General features: G+C 46.9%; 1 protein-coding gene across 7 annotated transcripts in view; it reads right to left on the bottom strand.

Moving 5' to 3' along the window:
- CTIF (cap binding complex dependent translation initiation factor) overlaps nt 1-24,621 on the bottom strand; it is a 315,019-nt gene that overhangs the window by 42,605 nt on the left and 247,793 nt on the right. For all 7 annotated transcript variants that reach the window (XR_006338151.1, XM_043889185.1, XM_043889190.1 and 4 more), the window contains exon 10: nt 544-699. Coding sequence is in view for 6 of the 7 variants with exons in the window: in XM_043889185.1 (XP_043745120.1) it covers nt 544-699 (156 nt within the window). In the remaining variant the exon portion in view is untranslated. The remainder of the gene's footprint in view (nt 1-543; nt 700-24,621) is intronic.

The raw sequence follows: 24,621 nt of genomic DNA, 5'->3' as shown, positions 1-24,621 counted from the left end.
CATTGCTGTCTTCTGAGCCACAAGCCCCTCACTGGACACATCAAAAGCTTCCATGTTTGTCTCTTCAATTCTACCCCAGAGAGCCACCAAGGGTGACCCTCCAAAGTGGATTACAGTACCTGATAGGACACAGTCCCCCACTGACTTCTTGCTTCTTAGAAGTTTCCTAATCACCCTCATTTTCCTCTTTTTCAGAGGCCACGTAGAAGCAACTATTTTTTAAAACAAATAATTCAGCGGTAAGCCCATCCAGCCCCAAGATCTATTCACTCAGATAACAATATTTTCTGTAGACTTGTATGCCGCGGACCGTGTTCTAGAGCATGAACGGACGACAGTCCGAGTTCATAATACTTTCCTTTGGGGAACTATTTCCTTTCATGTAAACTCAATAAACAAAAACCTAGCTAGAGTAAACAGGAGCACCAGGGGAGTTCCGTTTCTCTTAACCAAGTGATTTATCACTTCACGTGGTTCGAGCCTCCTCGCGTTCGGGGCACTCGGGAGCAGGAGACGCGTGGTCAGGGCCGGGCAGCGGCTTACCTCCCTGAGGCAGGTGTAGATGGGGCAGACCAGCACGCGGAAGGGCTCGCCCGTGCTGCTGCGCATGGTGCCGAAGACCTCGCACAGGAAGGTGATGAAGCCCAGCCAGCGCTCCACGTCCTGCTGCTGCAGCTCCTCCCGCACCGTGAAGTCCTTCTGCGGAGGCACAAGAGACCCTGTCAGCCGCGCGGGGCTGGGAGAGGCCCGGGGACCACCCTGCTCCACCAGGGCGCCTCCCGGCTAAGGCTGGGCCCCCGAGCAACTGGTAAACCCGGTGATTGCTGCAAGGAGGCGGCTTCACCCATGGCTGAAGCCTGAAGGCGGAGGACTCGCTGGTGGGCAGAAAGACCACCTTGACCTTTGGCCATGGCGTCTCTTCTTCAGTGTCCCCAGACTGAGGCGCCCCGGCAGCCTTCCCTTGGGCCTCCCAGGAGGCGCGAGTGGTAAAGAACCTGCCTGCCACTGCGGGAGAAGTAAGAGACTCCGGTTCAATCCCTGGGTCCAGAAGATCCCCTGGAGGAGGCCATGGCAACCCACTCCAGTATTCTTGCCTGGAGAATCCCATGGACAGAGGAGCCTGGGAGGCTACAGTCCATGGGGTCACACAGAGTCGGGCACGACTGAGTGACTTAGCACGCATGCTCGGCCCTGCCTCACTGACCCAGATACCGAGGTGGAGGGAATGAGATAAACGGGAGACAACACCTTTCCCAGTCATCACCTCCTCCCCGTGGCTAACTATCTCCTTTGCTAACCTCCACATCATGCCCTTGCAACAGGCAGGGTGACCATACATCCAGCAGTGGGCATCTTGGCCGCGGCACTGGGCTGCGGAAAGAAAAACTAGAAGCGTTCATTCATTCATCCTCCTTAAAAATATCAGTGCATCACTGCATGCCAGGCACTGTTCTAGAGGGTAGAATAAGACATGCTCATTCATAACTGTGACATAAGACAGAAGATACTAAAAGCCAGTGTGTGTGTGAGAGAGAGAGGGCGGGGGGTGCATCCAGGTAAAAAGACTTCGGAGGACATCTGAGGTAGGAGCTATTCCTTCCAAATGGAAATCAGCACCTTGAAGAGTTAGGATTCTGACCTGGGGCCTGGGGGTATTTCAGGTGGAGCGATGACAACAGGCAAGGCGTGGAGAGGGTAACATGGGCGTTTGGGAAACAGGGAGGTATTTGCCAGTCTGTCCCCAGCATCAGTGGGCTTCCCTGGCGGCTCAGTGGTAAAGAACCCGCCTGCCAAGGCAGGAGACTCGGGTTCGATCCCCGAGTTGGGAAGATCCCCTGGAGAAGGAAATGGCAACCCACTCCAGTATTCTTGCCTGGGAAGTCTCACAGAGGGAGGAGACTGGTGGGCTACAGTCCATGGGGTCACAAAAAGAGTCAGACACGACGTAGTGGCTAAATAATAACAATCACCCCAGCGTAGGTGAGGTGGAGAGGAAAATGGGGGCAGGGTGGGGAAAAAGAAAGCTGGGGCTAGAGTGTGGAAAACCGAAGCCAGCCAAGGAGTCGGGTCCCATGTGCTGGTTGATAGGGAAGGTTCTGGGGAATCACTGAGATGCCATCATCATACCTTGTGCTCTTTAGAAGGTTAATATGGCATAGGTGTGGAGACCAGAAAGGAGGCCAGTGCAAAAGTCCAGATAGAATGAAATAAAAACCTGAACTCTCTGGCAGTTGAAAGATAAAGAATCTGTGGTAGGTTAGGTTATGTTCAAGATATATTTCCCCTTTCCCTTTGTCTTTGTGTTAGCCACGTGACTTGCCTTGGTCAGTAGAAAGAGGCAGAAATGACAGGGTGTCAGTTCTGATCTCAAGCCTTCAGAGGCCTTAAGTATTTACAGTTACTCTCCTATGCTTCTTCCATCATTGTGAGAAGACCATCTGTGGGCTGGCCGATGGTCCCAGGAGGAGGATGAGAGAAACATGGAGGGCCCCACCCAAATCTAACCTAGATCAGGTAACTCCCAGCCAACGTGCATACAGGTAATCTTAATACTTATTACTGTGTGCCACGGAGATTTCTGTGGTTGGTCGTTGAGCAGCAGTAGCTGATTGATACAGGATTGTAACTGCAACTTCTGTGGTTGTTTGTTAAGTGGCAGTAGCTGACTGATACAAGATTGGTACAAGAGACTGTGTCAAGGTAAATAGTACTTGCTAAGTGGTGAGCTGTGGATGTGATGGGAAGGGAAGACTCAAAGACAATAAATAACAAGATTCTGGCTCTGGATGATTGTACCGCCAAAAGAAATAGAACCCAGGAGGGAACAGGTTGTAGAGTGTGACACCAGTCATTCCCACAGTCCAGCACCCCTCCCACGGCTTCTTTTGGCTGATCATTCTCCTCAGTGCTGAATCTCAGAATCTCCAGTGATGGAAGGTCCTCCTGGATGACTTGGTTAATGCCTGTCCCTTGTGTGTGATGAAAGTGCTATCGAGAAACCTACAAGGGCATATGGGGCCTCAGGTGGCAAATCAGGGGCTGGATGAGAGCACCTTAATTGTACTGTCTCATTTAATTGTCACAACGATCCTGTGAGGCAGGTCCTGTTATGGCCCCACTTTACAGAAGGTGAAGCCGAGGTCAGAGAAGTTATGCAACTTACCCATGGCCATGGGGTGATGGCAAAGTCGGGATCTGAACCCAGGGTCTACCTGCTCTAGAGACCAAACTTTTTTCCTTCCTTTTAATGATGTTTTAAGTTGGAATAGTATATCAGAGCCCAAGCTCTTATTCACTTTCCAAGTTTGAACCTTCCATGAAGCCATCAATCCAGACTGTCCCTGGAGGTCCACTCACACCCACAGATCTGATGGGTCTCATGCCCACCTCTCAGGCCTCCTGCCTTGCCACCCTCTTCCCACTGAAATGTCTACCTGTATACAAATTGGGAAAGGAGTACATCATGGCTGTATATTGTCACCCTGCTTATTTAAGTTATATGCAGCATACATCATGAGAAATGCTGGACTGGATGATGTACAAGCTGGAACCAAGATTGCTGAGAGAAATATCAATAACCTCAGATATGTAGATGACACCACCCTTATGGCAAAAAGCAAAGAGGAACTGAAGAGCCTCTTGATGAAAGTGAAAGAGGAGAGTGAAAAAACTGGCCTAAAACTCTACATTCAAAAAACTAAGATCATGGCATCCAGTCCCATCACTTCATGGCAAATAGATGGGGAAACAATGGAAACAGTAAGAGACTTTATTTTCTTGGGCTCCAAAATCAATGCAAATGATGACTGCAGTCATGAAATTAAAAGACACTTACTCCTTAGAAGAAAAGCTATGACCAACCTAGACAGCATATTAAAAAGCAGAGACATTACTTTGCCAACAAAGGTCTGTCTAGTCAAAGCTATAGTTTTTCCATTAGTCATCATATATGGAAGTGAGAGTTGAACCATAGAGAAAGCTGAGCACTGAAGAATTGATGCGTTTGAACTGTGGTGTTGGGAGAAGACTTTGGAGAGTCCCTTGGACTGCAAGGAGATCCAACCAGTCAATCCTAAAAGAAATCAGTCCTGAATATTCATTGGAAGGACTGATGCTGAAGCTGAAGGTCCAATACTATGGCCACCTGATGCGAAGAACTGACTCATTGGAAAAGACCCTGATGCTGGGAAATATTGAAGGCAGGAGAAGGGGGCGATAGAGGATGAGATGGTTGGATGGCATCACCAACTCTATGGACATGAGTTTGAGTAAGCTCCGGGAGTTGGTGATGGACAGGCAGGCCTGGCGTGCTGCAGTCCATGGGGTTTCAAAGAGTCAGACACGACTGAGTGACTGAACTGAATTGATATAACCATGGTCTGCTAGAAATCCCAAAAGTAGTTGGGATCTCTTCACTAGTACAGAATCCGGAATAGGCAGCTTTCATAGGGGCTTCCCTGTCGTGTTCTGGTTACTTGTGAATGAATGAATGACTTTGCCTGCTGCCCCAGACCCTGCAATGGTATCACATTCTACAACCTGTTCCCTCTTGTGTTCTATTTCTTCTGGTGACACAGTCATCCCAGGGTGCTGTACTGCTGGCCTCAAAGTCATGAGACTTTTGGTGATTCTGTCTTCTTAACTGCTGTTCATCCCACTAGATCTTTACATGGTCAGAGCAGGGGCGGGCATTTCCATTCCCATTTTAGAATGGGGGAAGCTCAGCTACAAAGAGCTGAAAGGACTTGACCAAGGTCATCAGTACATAACTTGAATGAGAACCTAAGCCCGTCCATTGCTCTCTGCTCTGAGCTAATGTTCTCAGCCCTCCTTGCTCACCGGAGGAACTCTGAAGCTACTGATATTTGAAGCCCACCCCAGAGAGGCTTGTGTCATGGGCCAGGGTGGGGCCAGGACACTGGTACATTTTGAAAGCTCCCCAAGTGATTTCAATGTACAGCCATCATTGAGAACCACAATGCTAGGCCTGTAAAATGTGCCAACGTAGGAGTTAAAACAGTGACCAAGACACCCTTTCTCCATCTCCCATAAAAATGCCCGTGAAGGCAGACATAAGTCCCATAACACTAAGAAGGAAGATCACAGCTCACTGCAGGGTCCTTATCATTAACTAAAATGCTGTCACCAAGAGATTGTACTTACCCTGAGCAGTCTGGCCCCCTACCCATAAGACCCAGGCAGGGGTGAGATGGGGAGGGAGCTTGAACTGCAGCCCTCCCTCTGTCTGGCTCTGGTCGGGAGGCAAACAGCTTGTGACTACCAACAAGACCCCACGCCTGTGCAGCACGGCAGCTCCCATCAGCACTGCTCGGACTCTGGTCATTGCAGAGTCAGGGGCAGAAGGAGATGAGGAGGGTCCCTGAGTCCTCAGAGGCACGCTGTTCTCAAGCAAAGTCCTCTGGGGAAGGAAAAGCCTCAGGACAGTGCAAACCCGGGACTGGAGCTTTTACACGATTACATCCCATCACAGAACAGCCTGACTCAGTTTCCTTCTGATAATTAGTGGCAGGGACAGAGGATTCTGTTTGGGGCTAGCAGAGCTCCTTAGAAGACCAAACGCCTGCTAAATACGGGAAATTGAATGTGAGATGTGCACATGAAGCCACCAGCTTCAGGTCTGCGGGGAGACGCCACTTTTACTTGAGCACACGTCGAGCAACTCTAAGGATGATCTGCACGGCGAACACCAGAACCAAACCCAGCCTTTCTCATTCAAGCGTAAGGGAGGAGAAAAGAAATACAGCGTCTATGGAAAAAGTCCTGCGCTGCAGAATAGGGGAGCCTTATTTTGAAAATCTAAGGGAAAATGCAAAACTCTAAAAATGTCAACTACAATAAACCAAAGATAAATGAAATAAAAAACCCAAGTACAAACATGTGGGATTGTATGTCTGTTAAGAACAACAACATGGATTCTGTGACATGTGATTAGATTAAAAAAACCAAACAAAAACCTTAGACTGAGATGACGCGTGGAACTGGAACTGGGGGTAGGAGAGAACCAAAGGAAGTAGAAAATCCACAGCAAAATGAAATGCGCACTGGAGGCAGGAAAGGATAGAATGGATGCTGCAGAAAAAGTGGAACATGAGACAGACTTGGAAAATAAATAGATAAAAACAAGCAAGGAGGGAAAGGACAGGGAAGAAAGGGTGGACATGAATTATAGAGCTTCTCAGAAAGGACATCAGAATACATGGAATGAAGAGAGAAAAACTTTAAGTTGAAAACAAACAAAAAAACTCCAAAAGAGCTGTCTCTTCAGGCAAAAAGGGTTCACAGTGTTCCAGAGCCCCACTATTTATACTTAACATGAGAACTTCTTTTTTAATTTCAAGGAAAAAGAAAAATTCTAAAAAGAGCTTTGAAGGAAAAAAAAGAAAAATCCTAGGTTTCCTACAAAGGAACAAAAATGTGGTTGGCAGTATTACTTCTATAATTGATGTTAAAATTCAGAGACACTGAGGCAAGCTCTTCACATGTTTGAGGTGAAAAGAACACATTTAGCTATGAGTGAAAGCAAGACAAAGACATTTTACACAAGCAAATGTTTTTTTAAAACTCCCACCCACATACTTATCTTTAGAAAAAAATTAATGGTGCAGCGGCTATAGAAAATAGCATAGTGATTCCTCAAAAAATTAAAAATAGAATTATCAGTATGATCCAACAATTCCACTTCTGGGCATATATTACAAAAGAATTGAAAGTAGAATCTTGAAGAGATATTTGCATACTCCTGTTCATATCAGCCAGCATTATTCATAATAGCCAATAGGTGGAAGCAATTCAAGTGTCCACTGACAGACAAATGGATGAAGGAAATGTAGTATACACATACAATAGAATACTTTTCCATCTTGGAATATTCTGACACATGCTACAACACGGATGAACCTTGAGGTTATTATGCTAAAGTGAAATAAGCTAGTTGCAAAAAGACAAATACTGTATGATTCCACTCATCTAGATATCCAGAGTAGTCAGATTTATAGAAACAGAAAATAGAATGTTGGCTGCCAGAGGCTAGGAAAAAGGGGCAATGAGGAGTTGTTTAATGGTTTAGAATTTTGGTTTTGTAAGATTAAAAAATGTTGGGGATTGATTGCATAACAATATGACTACACTTAACATGACTGAACTGTACACTTAGAAAATGGTTGACATGATAAAATTTTAAAACTATAATTAAAGATGAAAATTGAAAACTCTCTTGAATGTATGAGAACATGCTAAGTTGCTTCAGTGGTGTCTGACTCTTTGCGACGCTATGGATGATAGCCCCCCGGTTTCCTTGGTTCATGGGATTCTCTAGGCAAGAATACTGGAGCGGGTTGCCACTTCCTTCTCCGGGGGATCTTCCCGACCCAGGGATCGGACCCATGATTCTTAGGTCTCCTGCTTTGAATGCATAGTCCAGCCACAAAAAGATGTATTCCTCAACTCTGAGAAAATCATGGTATAGAAGGACCAGGAGTGAAAACTTGAAACCAGATAGAAAGTTAAGTCATAGTAAATAATTATAATTTGGGTCATAAGATTGAGTCAAAATCCAGCAATAATCCTCAAGACAGAGCTTCCCTAGTGGTCCAGTGGTTAAGAACCCACCTTGCAGTGCAGGGAACACTGGTTCAATCCCCGGTCTGGGAAGATCCCACATGCCACGGAGCAACTACGCCTCGGAGTCGCAGCTACTAAGCCTGAGCTCTAGAGCCTGTGTGCTGCAACAAGAGAAGCCCCTGCAATGGGAAGCCCGCATGCTGCAACTAGAGGGTAGCCCCCACTTGCGGCAACTAGAGAAAGCCTGCACGCAGCAACAAAGACCCAGTGAAGCCAAAAATAAAACTAAATAAAATTATATATAAAAAAATCCTTGAGAGAGAAGATATTTCGTAATTAAATGTAATCTGAATAAAAAGTTCATAGTAGAAGTAGTAACCTAATAATCCAATTTAAATCACTAAAGACTGATGAATACAGGTGGGAAAAGTACAGAAGATTGTAAAGCACACAAGATTTAATGATTTAGACCATTAAGATCCACACGTTATTGCTACTTTCATAAGTCTAATGAGTGAGAAATAGACATAAAAATCTCCTTTTAAAAAATACTAAAACATTGGTAGCCACTAGCAGATATAAAGTAAAATTAAAACATGAGTACAATCAGGCTTTCCCGATGGCTCAAGCAGCAAAGAAACCACCTGCAATGCAGGAGATGCAGGAGACATGATTTGATCCCTGGGTCGGGAAGATCCCCTGGAGGAGGAAATGGCAACCCACTCCAGTATTCTTGCCTGGGAAATGGGAAATCCCATGGACAGAGGAGCCTGGTGGGCTACAGTCCATAGGGTTGCAAAGAGTCAGACATAACCGAGTGACTGAGCATGCATGCATAAGTAAAATCAAAGTCGTTTTCAAGATAACATTCATTAAGTAAAATAAAAATTATATTTATATAGATAAGAATAACAATCCATAATAGATAACATTATATACTGTGTAGTGCAGACTCAAAATACATAAAACAAAAGCTGTTAAACATAAAAAGATGCAATGGGGTGGGAGGGAGGTTCAAGAGGGAGGGGACATACATATACCTATGACTGATTCATGTTGATATATGGCAGAAACCAACATAATATTGTAGAGCAATTATCCTCCAATTGGGGGGGGGTGGGGTGGGCTCCCCTAGTCTTCCCTCGGCATCAGAACTACCCGACAACCTGGATGAATCTTTTGTCCACAGCATCTGTTGTACCTGCTGAGCCCCAGAGTCGAAGACTTTTCCGACGCTTTTCTCTTCACTCCCTGTTTCTCTTTTGAACATGTATAATCAAGTCAAAGTTAGTGCTTTTCCTCGGCCATTCCAATTTACAGAAGAAACCCTTAGGAGGACAGGAATGTTATTTGTGTAAGGAGTCCATATAAATACATAAATAAAACAAGAAAAAAAAAATTAAAAAGATCATCTTAGAAAATGAAAATCATCTGAGAAAACTGCTTGATACTGATGGCTTTTTCTTGAGGACTAGCTCCCTGACGGAAATGGCAGGAAAGTCATCAGCCAAACCATTTATAAGAAAGAGGGAGAAAGAATAAAAAACAAACAAAAAAACATAAAAAGATAGATAGTAATGGAAAATGAAATCACTAGAATTCTTTCAATGATTAAATGAATAAAAAATGTATCAGATGACTTAAATAGCATAGTGAATAAGACAAAATTGAAACAAGCCTAGTTATAAGCTGCGATTCTACTATGAATGTCAGAATACAGAGATCGCACAAATTACATACTGGGACTAAGAAAGAAGAACAATTTAAAAAATAGCCGGTTACTTGTTTAAAAGGTATTTTCCTAATGAAAGACAGAATAAAGTGTAATCAAATGTACAATAATAGATTACTTAGGAAATAAAGAGCTATAAAAACTTGTGAGATGTGGTCAAAGCTATAATAAAAGGTAAAGTTATAGTCTTGACTGTTAATATTTTGGTTATTAAAAAAGGAAGCAAATATTCCTCTAAACTGACGACTGAGTGCTTTAAAAGTGCCTCTAACAAATGACGCATGCTGTCCATGCAAAATGAACACTAGTTTTTAAAGACTTACAGAAAGTCTAAAAAAAGAATTCAAATGCTTCATATTTTAAAAATACTGATTACATTTTGAAATTATGAATATACTAGGTATAGTACAATATGATATTAAATTTAATGGTATATTTTGGGTCATGTTATACCTCTATTGGACAGTATTAATTTGTATATTCAACTCAAAAACCATGGAAAACCACCAATAACTATGGAAATACATGAAAGTACAAAATATGGTTCAGGCTAGAAATTAATTAGAAAATAAAGGGAATTATATATAAAACCAAGTAAGCAGAAATAAAAATAAAGTTAGAAATATGATGTCCAACATCCCTAATTATCAGAGAAATGCCAATTAAAACTACAGTGAGGTATCATCTCACACTGGTCAGAATGGTTATCATCAAAAAGTCTACAAATAAATGGTGGACAGAGTGTGAAGAAAAAGGAACCCTCTTAAATTTCTGAAGGGTACATTCCCTTCAATTGATAAAGCCGCTATGGAGAACAATAAAGAGATTCCCTCAAAAACTACAATTAGGGGACTTTCCTTGTGGTCCAGTGGTTAAGAGTCTGCTTTGCAATGCAGGGGCTCAGGTTCAATCCCTGATCAGGGAAATAAGATCCCACATGCAGCGGAGTAACTAAGCCCTTGTGTTGCAACTACTGAGTCCACATTCCACAACTACTGAGTCTGCATTCCACAACTATTGAGCACACGCGCTGCAACTTCTGAAGCTGTTGCACCTTGGAATCCACTTCCTGCAACTATTGAGCCCTCTGGCCACAGCAAAAGGGACTGAGCGCCACAATCAAAGATCCCGCACGATGCAACGAGGGTCCCGCGTGCCTCAACTAAGACCCAATGCAGCCAAATAAATAAATACTTTTTAAGAAACCCTAAACACAGAACTACCATATGATCTAGCAATCCTACTCTTGGGCATATATCTGGAGAAAACTGTAATTGAAAGGATACATGCACACCAGTGTTCACTGTAGCAGTATTTACAACAGCCAGGGCATGGAAGCAATCTAAACATCCATCCACAGATGAATGGATAAAGATGTGGTATATTTATACAATGGAATACTACTCAGCAGTAAGAAAAGAAAGTAATGCCATTTCCAGCAACATGGATGGAATCTAGAGATTACCATACTAAGTGAAGTAAGCCAGACAGGCAAATATCGTATCATTTATACATGGACTCTTAAAAAAAAAGATACAAATGAATCTATATACAAGACAGAAGTAGACCCATAGATATAAGAAACTTATGATTACCAAAGGAGAAAGAAGGGGAGGGATAAATTAGGAGTTTGGGATTAACATAAACACACTACTATACATAAAACGGGCTTCCCTGATAGCTCAGCTGGTAAAGAATCCGCCTGCAATGCAGGAGACCTGCGTTCGATCCCTGGGTTGGGAAGATCCCCTGGAGAAGGGAAAGGCTATTCACTCCAGTATTCTGGCCTGGAGAAGTCCAAGGATTGTATAGTCCATGGGGTCTGAAAGAGTTAGACATGGACTGAGCGACTTTCACCTTCACTTTCTTTCATACATAAAACAGGTAACCAACAAAGATATACTGTATAGCACACAGAACTATACTCAGTATTTTGTAGTAATCTATACAGGAAAAGAATCTGAAAAAAAAATATGTGTAAGTGAATCACTTCGATGTACACGTGAAACTAATAGAACACTGTGAATCAGCTACATGTCAACAAAAACTGCAACGACTTAAAACAAGACACATGAGCAATATATGTTAACAGATATCGAGTAGATTAAAAAGCACACAAAAACTATTTGCCACTCTATGCTGATAATTTTCGGAGAAGGCAATGGCAACCCACTCTAGGACTCTTGCCTGGAAAATCCCATGGACGGAGGAGCCTGGTGGGCTGTAGTCCATGGGCTTCGAAGAGTCGGACACACCTGGGTGACTTCACTTTCACTTTTCACTTTCATGCATTGGAGAAGGCAATGGCAACCCACTCCAGTGTTCTTGCCTGGAGAATCCCAGGGATCGGGGAGCCTGGTGGGCTGCTGTCTATGGGGTCGCACAGAGTCGGACATGACTGAAGCGACTTAGCATCAGCAGCAGCCGCTGATAATTTTGGAAAAAATGAAGAAATAGGTGCTTTTTAAGAAAATAAATATTGCCAAACTTTACTAAGAAAAATAACAGCCAAAAAATACTGAAAATCAAAAAGTTCTGAATTACCTGTTAGAGGGAGGTAAGTTGATTCACACTTTCAAAAAATTAGAAACCTGTTTTGCTTTGTGAACTGATCCAGAATACAGAAAAAGATAAGCTTTTCCAGTTCCCCAGTACCAAAATCTCATAATGGTGGTAAATTACAAATAAGGAAGTCTTTGGGCTAATCCTTCTAAAATGAGTAGACACAAAAGTCCTAAATGAAATATAACAAACAGATCCATTATAAACAAGTAGATTTTATCACAGAAAAGCAAGGGTGATTTAGTATTAGTACATCTATAAATGCAATATCAATAGCCCTGATTAAAAAATCAGCAGTAATACCCATGACCCTTGGAAGGAAGGAGGCAAAATTATTTGATATGATTTTTATATGTGAAAAACCCAAGAGAAACTCTCAATAAAGATTAGAATTAACAGGAGTTTAGTAACTCATTCATAGTATTTAGATGTAAACCTAATACAAAAATCAACTTTTTTCTTTTAACACTAGTGAGACATTTTAATGCATGAAAGCTCATTTAGCTAAGCAACAGAAATTCTTAAGTGACATTATTAAGAAATGTGCAAGATTTCTACAAAGAAAATTGCAAAACTGAACTGAGAGATTGAAAAGAAAGCCTTAAACAAGTGAAGAAACACATAATATTCCTTGGGATATTCCATTCCTTGGACGTCCCTGGAGTTCCAGTGGTTAAAATTCCCCACTTCCATGGCAAGGGGTGTGGGTTCCATCCCTGGACAGCGAGCTAAGATCCCACATGCTATGTGGTACAGTCAAAAAAAAAAAAAAAAAAAAAAAAAACCCAGCTAAAAACAGAACACAACAAAATTGGAAAGAGTTCTATTACTTTCACCTATCCTAAAGCTTTAATAATTAAAAGGGTGTGGATCTGACATGAGATCAGATAGCCTAGAAACAAATTTGGCATCCATAAGGGTTTATCACATGACCCCCAGAGAACCACAAGTCAGCAGCTCAGGAAGCATTATTCACTCAGGTAGTGATTCTGGAACAGCTGTCTACGTCAGGGTGGTGGTGGGGTAGGGGGATTATTTAGAGTCTCCTTTAATACAGATCCTAAAATGGATTCCAGATGGAGAAAAGAGGTAAATGTACAAGGGGGGGAAAAAAAGGACAAACCATAAAGACCTGAAGAAAATTATTTATCGAATTTCTGGATGGAGAAGGGCATTCTACCTTAAGACAAAAGTCAAAATATTATTAACACACTTAGAAGGGAATAGATACACCAGGAAAAATAGCTACAATAAATGTGACAAAAGGTAACAGTCTAATGACCCTCTGCAACCCTATGGACCATAGCCCACTAGGCTTCTCTGTCCCTGTGATTTTCCAGGCAAGAATACTGGAGTGGGTTGCCATGCCCTCCTCAATATATAAATAGCTTGTTCAAACTGGTATTAAAAGTACTAAATCCCTCATGGACAAATGAGTAAAGGGCATTAAAAGATAATTCATATGTGAAAACAAATTGCTGATAAATATATAAAAACAAATCTCAGTGGCTATTAAGTGAAAATATCAATTTTCCCCTTGCTATGGTAACAAAGACTAAACCTAGTAATTGTCAATGCTGGTAAAGATGAACTGAGACAGGCACTCTCATAATATGGGCCATGTAAATGAGTATCAATTTCCTGAAAAAATTCTTAAAACAAGTCATTAAAGTGTTCTTATTGTTTAATCCAGTAATTACACTTCTGGATAATTATCATAAGGAAATAATTTAAAATAACAGGAAAAATAAGCTTAATACAAACGAAAATTCAACAACATAAGCATCCAACAATAGGGGAACGATTAAGTAAATGATGATTCATGCGCCCATTAAAATTACATGTATGAGAAGTTCAGACTTCGTGGGGAAATGGCTGCATAATGCTAAGTGAGAAAAGCAAAAGCAAACGTGCATATATTATATAATCGCATCCCTGAATGAAAGAAAAAAATTTTTTGAGAAAAATGATGAGAAATATCCAAAGTGTTAGCAGTAGCATTTCTCAATAGTGGAATTAGAGATGATGTTTATTTTTTTTATTTTTTTTACTTTTTATTATTTTCTGAATTTCGCTACTTTTCTGTGAAAATTTTGTTTTATGGTCAGAAAAACACTTACATATAAAAAGAAATTAGCAGATAGTGATCCTTTTCCTTGATTTTTTTGATTAAGACATTGAAACTCCTGGAACGACCTGCCAGCTAGTGGCAATTCTCACTGCAACGGTTGTGAACTTGCCCAGCTGACAAGCCACCGAAAGCCAGCCTATGTGTCTCTTCGGGTACATATGTTGTAGGTTGCCAGCTTCTCCTGCCGAACAAGGAGTTCTTTTTTGCCAACCAAGACCAGCCATCCCCTGGGTCGCCAGCTCTGCCTTCAACCTCAGCCTTTTGCATCCAGAACCAGCAAGGGGCCTCAGCGTGGTGGCAGCCATTTCAAAGTCTGGTTATTTGGCTCCAGGTTCTCATCTGACTGGCAGGCTCCCTCCCAGCAACCCCTAGTGCCTTTCCCCAAACTTTAAGGCTACCATTTAAGCCTCGTTTCCTGCCTAGAACTATTTATTGACGTACTGCTATTTCCTGCACCGGCCACATCAATAAGCCCTGAAAGCCATTCAGTGTCTCAGGTTTCTCAAGGCATTCTGGGAAATTCTTCCCTGCTCTGGATAACCACATGAACTCTGGCATGATAGAGTCCTGCGGTCAAGCCGAAAACAGCTGCATACAGGCAAAGGGGGAACCCTGCCCCTCCACCCCGCCCCGGCGGCCAGCAGCCGCCAACAGGGAGATGGTGCCCTGAGTGAAGGGAGGCTTCGGGGCACAAGGATCTCAGTGTATTCTGAAGCTTCCTAAAGTAGATGGCTGCCCCACCAATCCCCGTAAGCGCACCATCATTTCCTACTCCTAAAACAAATGACCAGAGGAAATGTGCCCCTCTACAATCTACATCCCCGGTGACTCTGGTTGTTTCTGTGCAGGGGTAGCTGCTGCTGCCATGTCCCCAGTGCGAAGGAGAAAGTGCCCTTTTATTCACTGCTGGCAGGAAGTTTCTTTTTCCTTGAGAAGTCACGATGAAACAGGGGAGGGGTGGATACTGGGGAGCTGGTGACAGCCCACCAGCAATGAGTTGATCCCAGCCCTTCCCCTAGGCCACCGTTTGGAGGGTTTTAAAAGAGCATTTGCCAGAATTCTTTATATCGGAAAGAGGAAAGTTGTTTTCAAATCAAAGGTGCTGTATTTTTGATTCGGCTCAACTTTTCCCTTCTTCCAAGTTTCTGCTCTCATGCTGGCTTCTGGGCGCGGTGCAGGGGTGTGTGGGTGTGGGGGGTGCTCCCCTAACTGCCTCTCTAAGATAGCAGCCCCCAGGGCTTATCACCGGCCCTGGTCTATTTCCCTCCTAGCCCTTACCTCTGTCAGGTACTATATTCGTTGATATTCTGACCCCTCGCTAGCAAGAAAGTTTCACTGGGTCTGAAATCTTGTTTTATCCATCACCACGTCCCCTGGAACGGCACGTGGTTCACAGCAGGTATTCGGTGAAAACCTGGGTAAAGATTCCATGTAAGTGATCAGACAGCTCTTCTTTAATAAAAGGCCAATCTGTTCAGGGAGAACAAGCTGCTACCATTCTTTTTCTTAATTTAAGACTTGAGAGGACAGAGCCCGTATGCTGGCCAGATCCACCTTTTCTTTCATTTGTGGTTACTTCACTCCCCAGATGTGTTCTTCCTGCCTGCCCTGTGCCAGCCCTGGTCCGCTCTGTCTCACCGTGTTTGTTTCACTTCTGTGGGTAACATTTTTTGGTCATAGGGTGAGGTTTCTTTGCTTATTTGGGGCTTTTTTTTCCCCCCTTTTCAAGGTTGCGTCAATAAGCCCACATCATTCTGCAGAGTCGCCCTTTGGGACAGGGTCATCCGTGGTTTTCATCTAGTTCCTCCCCAGCCCTGGGCCTCCCCGTCAGTCACATGGCCCCTCAGAGCTGCTGGCTGCAGCCCTCAGACCCCTCCCGCCTCCCCTCCACCTCCCCCCTCTGTCCCCTCTCTCAGCCCAGGGCCTGCGTGCCAGCCTCCAGTGGGCAGACACAGGCCCTGGTAGGTTCTGGGAAGTTCCTGATCCACCCGGTCATTATCATTTGGGGGGACCCCAAGGCAAGAGTTTCCATCTCACAGAAGGCGGTATGGTCCTTTCTTGGCGCCTGGTCAGGTCAGAGGCAGGGGCATTCCCAGGCCCAGGGGTGGCCTGGAGGGGGAAGTGGATTCACCATAGCAGATCAATCTCCCCCAGGCCGAGAGAGAACCGGGAATGCGCCATGTCCCGTCCCTTTAGGCGACCTTTGGGCTCCATGAGATACCTCTGTAAGAGACCTTGTGAGAAAGGAGTCAGGGACGTAAAGCCACTGCAAGTTGCCTCCTGTGACTCCAGGACAACAGGCCCCTCCTCTGTGAGGGAGAGTGGCTCCTGACCAGGGCACACGATGGGGCTGAGCTGGGGAGGAGGGTGGGCTGAGGCTGGGTGGGCCTCCGTCCAGCAGAGCGTGGTGTTAGGAGAGGAGAAGTGGGGAGAATGGGCTGGCTGGCCAGCACCTGCATCTCAGAGAGTCCTCTCGGGGCCACAGGGTGGGAGGATCCCCCAGGTCTTGACATCACTCTGACTGGGTCAGACAGACCTTTTTGGCTTCGAGGAGTGACATGTGCATAGTAAAGTGTTCAACAAGTGGCAGAGAGACCTCCTGGTCATGGTGTCCTGAGTCATTCTGTCCACCAAAGCTGGCCCAGACCTGCCCGCCCCCTCCTTCCGGCAGGCTCGGTGTGCAGCCCCAGACAAGGGCCGGAGAGCCAGGCTGCGCTCACCGCTGTCCATCACTGCCCCATCGTTGCCACAGCTGCAGTCTCGGCTCAGTCCTGCTGGGCCCTGAGGCCCGACCCCGGCAGTTCAGCGGCACCCCCGATTCCAGAACAGTGGGAATTTGACCTGCGGGTCACTCTGGCTTGGGCAATGGTCTGTGGCAGGCCTGCATCTTGTCTGGACGGAGAAGCACCCCAGAGGTCAGTGTGAGCATAGGGTTACTGCCTCCACCCTCGGACTGGCTGCATACCTTGGGTTCTGATGTCCACTGGACCCTGCCTCTGGGGGTGTCCTTACTCTTTCCACTGCAAGCTGGAGCTTCCCCTGAGTAGCCTTGACCTCCCCACCACATGATACCAAAGCCCTGGTCACTTCACTGTTTCCCTCTGCTCTGCCCCCAGACACTGTCAGACGGCATTCTTGACTGCAAGCGATAGAAATGCTCTCCAACCAGCTTAAGCACACAGGGCCTGAGCTGGTTTATGTGGCAGGGGCGGAAGGGGGTCACCAAGAATGTAGCTGGTCCACAGGGCTCAGACAATGCCAGAGCTGGTCCTATGACCTTCCTTCTGCCTGGCCTGGCTTTGTGCATGTTGATCACTTTGTCTCCTGCCAGGATCTCCCAGTCTCTATCACAATGGCCTGTGAGTCAAAGGAAGACAAACCTCTTCTAATTCGTGCATCCAACCCACAAATCTCAGGGAAGGATTCTGATTGGCCCTGCTCGTCAGAGAACCATCAGTTCCCTTCAGTTCAGTTCAGTTGCTCAGTCGTGTCTGACTCTTTGTGACATGCCAGGCCTCCCTGTCCATCACCAACTCCCAGAATCTACTCAAACTCATGTCCATTGGGTCGGTGATGCCATCCAACCATCTCACCCTCTGTCGTCCCCTTCTCCTCCCACCTTCAATCTTTCCCAGCATCAGGATCTTTTCAAATGAGTCAGCTCTTCCCATCAGGTGGCCAAAGTATTGGAGTTTCAGCTTCAACATCAGTCCTTCCAATGAATATTCAAGACTGACTTCCTTTAGGATGGACTGGTTGGATGATCATCCCTCAGGCCAATCACTGTGGGCATGAGGACAGGGTTCCCTGATTTGTCAGACTCAAGTCAGATGACCAGTTCTGTGACCGGGCAAGGTGCGGCCCTGTGACAGATTCCCCAGACTACAGACCAAGACAAAACTGCCCGCTGCAAACAGAGACCCCTGGCTTGGAACCATCAGCATGACTTTAGCAAGTGCCTGAAACTCTCCTGAATGTTATGTCGAATTGCCCACGTACTGGTGGTGACTGCTCCCCTCTGAGTCCCACCCAAAAGAATAGAGAGAGAGTGACATTACTGGGATAACCTTGAATCTGCTCTAATACACAGACATGAACATCATTATTGATAAACAGAGCACAGGAGACATTCTCTGTGACCGATGGACACCAAGGCTGAGAGTGTGTTCTCCCTGGCACTTGGCTCCAGGAAGACACTGCAGCTGGGAACTGCCATCCGCCACTTCCAGTCTAATTGAGAATATTCTGGAGACATTTTCCAAGCTTCCCAGGGTGTAAGCAAAATCTGGGTTGGCAAAATCAGGTCAGGTAGGCTCAGCTGTGCTGATCCGCAGTGGGGGGAGGGGGGCAGGGTGGCGGCGCTGGGGTGCAGCGGAGAGAAGCTGAGAAAGCTGGGCTGATTCAGTGGGAATTCTGTCTCGCACTTACGCAGGCACGAAGCCTCATTCTCAGGCAAGGGGGAGCTGGCACCTGCTGCGGCTATGGCCTTGAAAAGCCCTCGGAAGAGACTGGAAGGAAAACTCTTGAGCAGGAAGAGAGGGCTGACTGCCTGAGAGGACTACTGGTGGGTGAGCAGGAAGGAATTCCTGCAGGCAGAGTGTCACGGGATTCCCTCAGCCTCAGGAGGACACCTCCAGGTACCCCTTTCCCAGGTACAGGTGAAGAGTAAAAGTGTCAGTCGCAAAGTCGTGTCTGACCCCATGGATTGTAGCCTGCCAAGTCTATGGAATTCTCCAGCAGGAAGACTGGAGTGGGTTGTCAAGCCCTCCTCCAGGGAATCTTCCTGACCGAGACTGAACTCGGGTCTCCTGCACTGCAGGCAGATTCTTGACCTTCTGAGCCAACAAGCAAGCCACCCCCCCAAGTACGGGTGAGTCGGAGCATTTATGTCCACAGGCGGAGAGCAGCTCTCAGTAACCCGGCACTCAGCAGAGTGCGTGCTGGCGCCCTGACCTCATCCGTGGCCGGCCTGCTTTCGGTGTGATGGTACCACCGTACCTTTACATAACCACTTTCTCTCCCCAATCACTTCCCCCAAACATTGCCAGCCCTGCCCCACACAGCATCTCACACTGGAGGAAGAGGTCCTGGGATCTGATCATCCTTCCGAGGCTGGCAGGCCTGGACCCCGGGCCTCTAATTCTGCGCCTGCTGTTCTTTCTCCCGCAGAGTCATCCTATGTGAAAAGGGCCACTTGCATACAGGACGGCTGCCCGCCTCTGCCCTGCCTGTCCCTGCAGGTCCCCTGGATGACAGGGCCCAGCTGTCCCCTCTGCAGACCTGGGACTCCTCCCCACCTGCCCAGAGAGTGGCCATGGGCTTGGAGGCAGGTATCCACCAGGGACAGATAGGTCTCTGTAGGCTCTGTAGGTCTCGTCCATTAGGCAGAACTCTGTGGGGACAGACGCGGGTGTGCTCACCACGGTCTCAGTTCGAAGGGGCAAACCCATGGCAACACCAAACGGCAACGAGTCTGGTTTGGATGGGGCATCATGCAACTATCCTGCCAATCTGTGAAAAAAATCTGCCTCAGGGTCCGCAGCTGTAAAATGGAAAGAAACTATTTGAGCTGCTCAGGGTCAGTGTTGTGCTGGGGTGATGAGACAGATGTGAAAACCCTGGGGAAGAGCCGAGACCCCCCTAAACAGAAAAGGGGCAATGCCACTGTCTGCAGTTTGAGAAACAGGGCGCACAGAGGACAAATGTCTCGTCTGGGGTTTCCTATGGGAGGAAGGTGGGAGCTGAGGTCACAGCCCAGCTTAGCCAGCTTTCTGGAGATTCCTGGAGTCTGCTTCCAGAGTTTCTGCCTGGAGCAGGTTCTCCCAGGAGGGTCAGGCCACCTCCTCCAGGCAGAAATGCAATCCGGGATCCCACTGTTTGGTTCCAGGCCCACAGGCCACACTCTGGAAGCAATTGGAAACCGAAGGCTTGTGAAATCCTACTTTCATCGAGCAGCCACATTACCGTCTGGGAGGCTAGTGATAAAAATAGATGACTACACAGGCGTTATTAAACTATTTATAGAATTTGAGAAAAACCCCTTGAAATGTTCACGAAAAGATTTGGCCTATAATGGGGATTCCAGAATGACTCAGCCTGAAGCCCAAATCCACCGGTGACTTTGAACTTTGCCACAGATGAAGACTTCAAAAATCACATTAATGTTTATGGGGCATTATCCCTCAGGGAAGCTGTAATTGGGGGCGCACACAGCTTTTATCAAGCTGTATCCCCGAATGTTTACCGGACAACGTCAAGCAACAGCCATGGGTGGGGCGTGCAGGGGCAGGTGGGGCAGGGGAGAAGGCCACGAGGTCCCATGGGCTCGGGGAAGACCAAAACTTGCACCTGGGAAATGGGAATCCCGGCTCCTGCCCCATCTCTGGAGACGGTATGGGGATATGGAAGTGGAAGCGATGGCCATGCCTGTCATTTTCTGCAAAGATGTGGATGGGAGCCGTTTACGTCAGGCTCCCACCTAACGGGCCCTGCTATTGTAACATGCCTTTCCCTCTGGTCCTATCCATCTGGATGCCTGCTCTCTGCCCAGCACTGCAGGGATCAGGGTGGCCCTGAAGGAAACACTCAGGCCCTCTCAATGAGCCCCGAGCTCCAGGCCACAGATCAGATGGGCCCTCATGTTGTTCCAAGGAGCCTGGGGCCAACTATGGGGGTGGGTGACGGGCAGTGGGGTGGGCAGGTTCCGTGTGCCTCAGTTCCAGGCAGAACCCCCTTTGCTGGGTCTGTTTCACATGGTGGAGGATATGCCCGAAATCAAGTTTGGAAAAAAGAACTCTGCTGCTAAAAATGTTCAAAAACCACTGGTGTGTCAAGAGTATGCACAATGGGCTCAAAAGCCAGACAGGCCTGGGTGATCAGACTCCCGCCCAGCCCTCGGAGCTGGGCAAGCCCCAGTACCTCCCACAGTCTCACATTCCCCACGTGGGAAAGGGTAACAGAGCTAGACACAAGGAGAACGAAAAGTGCCTGGCCAGGGAGAGACTCAGTGGATGTTGGGTTTCTCCTTGTTTCCTTGGCATTCCCCAGCAAGGGCCCAAGGACCTCCATGGCAGGTGTGACCTGTTTGACTTTCCACCCCATGGTTATTCTTGTAGAGGGAAGCTTCTTAGGGGAAAAGGTAGATGCTAAGATGGGAGCTCATCCTGCACTCACTCATGTTTCCACTCATATTAAGGTGGATGGAAGCAAGGATTCCTCATTAATGTGGATCCAACATGATCCAAGACAGAAGAGGGAACTTTGAGATCATAAAGGGTTATGTTATCCTTACTAAGAAAGGATCTTAGTGGGAAGACCTGGAGACTGGCCATATGGGGGCTATGTGACTTTAAGCAAGTTATTCACCCCACTGGGTCACACACAGTGTATGTTTGGTCATACACAAAGTGAAGCTGGGTATACTTGTCCATGAAGCCCATGAGTGGTGGTGAAGATTAAATAAGGCAGTGGACAGAAAGTCACCCGTGAGCAGATAGTGCTCTACATGACTAGGTCCTTGGTCTTGATGGCTGGATCACCAAAGGTCCATCAGCCCCTACAGTCCATCTTGGTCCTGGCCTTGCACAAGGTAGATGGCTCAACAGCCCCTTCCTGAATTGATTCATGTGATCAAGGGCTGCCAGCTGGTCACTTTCCCCACCTGTGGTCTTGCTGACCAGGTGCCTCCTGTCAAGTCACATGCTGGGTGGTGGAGGGGGCGCCATCTGCTCTAGCAGGCTTGCCTAATCTCGGCACTCTGGACATTGTGGACTGGTTTATTCTTTTTGGTGGGGAGCTTTCTCGTGCATCATAGATTTCTTTCCATAGAGGCATCACAGCCCGCAACCCCTCACTCGCAGTTGTTGAAACCAAAAATATCTTGACATTTCCAAGTGTCTGCTGGGGAAAAATCAGTCCCAGGGGAGAACCACTGCCTAGAGCAATCCCTTGCACATGCCTACTCCCACCAGGGCAACTTGTTAGGATCTAGCAAGATGCGGAGGTCCTTGAATAATACTGGGCAACAATACAGTGAGCGGCTCCATCTACCATAAGGCCTCTGGGGGGGCACCCTTGCAAGTGCCGTCAGAAACCTCCGAGGGGCTGTGTGGGACGCACACCTGCACGCCAAACAGCTACTTCACTGCATTCAGAATGGTGCCCGTGCTAACAGCAGACGCCATCACAGACATATACAACCTGCCCCTGCAGACAGTGGCCATTTCTTCTCCTGTGGATTATAGATACAGAATGATGGGTTAAAAAATAGCACGGGCCCTTACTGTGATGATTCAAAACCCCAAGAGGGTAAAAATAAAGCGTGGGCTCTGGCACTGACGGCTCTGTGCTTGGGTTGTGATGTCAGCTCCATGAGCAAATTATCTTTCATCAGTCGGACTGTATTTTTAAATGTGAACAGCTTAGCACACTTAACACTACTTATTTGGGGGTGCCTTGGACAACAGATAATTCGACTGCGTTCACCAGATGACACTGACAAATACTTCCCACGCCTGTGTCCCCAGATAAAAATAACGCCAGTTTGCTCACAGGTCTGCAGAAAGAAAAGGGCAGGAAGCTGGAGGTACCAATCGTGTCTGGCGCCTCCTTCCCCCCTGTGCCGGCCCCTGGCGGCTCTGGCTCAGCTGCAGGAGGAGGAAGTGTTACCCAGGTGACATGCGATGCTCTGACTGCGTGAGAGGAAGGTGTCCCTTCATGAGCCACCAGCTCTGCCCACCACAGAGGGCAAACCTCCAAGGAGAATGCAGAGAGCGCTGCGTGAGCTTGGGCGGTCACCCGGCCTTGCTGAGTCCCATCTGGAAAACGGGTTCACACAACATGCCCTACTACCTGTCACAGAGACTGTGAGGTCCAAATGCCTGAATGCTGTCCCACGGGGTAGAGGACAGCTGCAGGCCCAGAAGCACGGGCCTCTGTGCAGTGAGCCCAAAGGCCCTGGTGCCTTAAGAGAATGCCCTCCCACAGCACGGTGCCCGAGGGTACCCTATCTGCAACACACCTTTAGGATAAGGCTCTGTTTTCCCAGAAACCCCCTAGTCAAACTGCAGAGTAAAACATCCACCCGGGCAGAGCTCAGCTGATCAGATACTTGTCCTTCTATGGGAAAACCAAGACTTAAGACAAGTGTGGTTTGAAAGGAAGAAAATTAGGGATAGTTTAGAAGATGAGGGGGAGCGAAATGGGAAATCAGCTACAGGGTGACTAATCACAGGAGGCCCTGGAGGCTATGGGGGACGTCGGCAAGGATACTGGGGACCCCTGGGAAGGCTGTCGGTGCAGGCTGGCAATGTGGCGATATGGCCCCTTTCACTCTGGGCTGGGCACCTCTGATGCCAGCTGCCAGGGAAAAGGCTTCAACAGTATGAAGGATGGCCCTAAGGAAATTGCGGTCTCCAACTCAGAATTCCCATTGCACAGGTATCTTGAGAGTGCTTACGAATATTCCAGAAGCCGTGAGTGTATAAGAGAGGTGAGCCTGTTCTAATTCTAGGTCCTGCTGCCCAGTCAGCCTCGGGGTGGCTGTGGGGTGCACACGTCTGAGCATACAGGGTGGCGTATAGAGCATCACCCCAAGGTCAGATGGTCACTTGCTTATAATAACGTCCACAATGATAAGCTGCTTTCTGCTCTAATCACCCCCTTTTCCTATGCATAGACCCTCACTGAGCCAAAGGCTAAAAAAAAAGAAAAAAAAAAAGCCGAGTGTGGAAACATGTGCCATTTTCAAAACTGGTCCCTCAGAGGGTGTTTCCCTCCCTTGTCCTAAGCCTGCTCCTCCAGCACTGCCCGCACATGAAAGATGACACCTGGCTTTCAGTTCAGTTCAGTTCAGTTGCTCAGTCGTGTCCAACTCTTTGCGACCCCATCAACTGCAGCAACACCAGGCCTCCCTGTCCATCACCAGCTCCCAGAGTCCACCCAAACCCATGTCCATTGAGTCAGCAATGCCATCCAGCCATCTCATCCTCTGTCGTCCCCTTCTCCTCCTGCCCTCAATCTTTCCCAGCATCAGGGTCTTTCCCAATGAGTCAGCTCTTTGCATCAGGTGGCCAAAGTACTGGAGTTTCAGCTTCAATATCAGTACTGTGGATAACAAGGAGCTTGGCTTTCCCAAGGCATGGATGCTTAGTTAAGGTTCCTTCTTTTTGGGGAGAAAAAAAAATCCCATCTTCCATGAACATTAAACTCTTACACAGAGAGAGGGTCTGACGTTCCTCTGCACACAGAGCTCTGAGTCATCGAGCGAGTGACAGAAAAGAAGGGGTACCTAGCCAGGTGCTAAACCCCATTCTGGGGGTCTGGGGGAAGGTGAGCTGGTCATACCCCCCAGGGTTAGTAAGCTCCAGGGGAAAAGTAGACCCACATATTTGAAAGAGTTCAGAGAATACAAGCACCTCTTTATAAGCCGTTTTAAGAAACTTAAATAAAAACTAAGAAGGTTTTTTTCCTCTCAACAAGCATCTTCATTAAAAGGAAGGATTCACTATGACTTCTTTTAATCCGGAGACCGCTTCACCCCAATCCTGCCTTACCCCAATCCTGGCTGAATGAGCAGGCGATACACAGGTTCGCATCTGTGGTGGCCCATGAGACA

Source organism: Cervus elaphus, chromosome 27 (assembly GCF_910594005.1).
Source record: "Cervus elaphus chromosome 27, mCerEla1.1, whole genome shotgun sequence".
Lineage (NCBI taxonomy): Eukaryota > Metazoa > Chordata > Mammalia > Artiodactyla > Cervidae > Cervus > Cervus elaphus.
The sequence above is the reverse complement of the archived record's forward strand: the minus strand, read 5'-3'. Positions and strand labels throughout refer to the sequence as shown.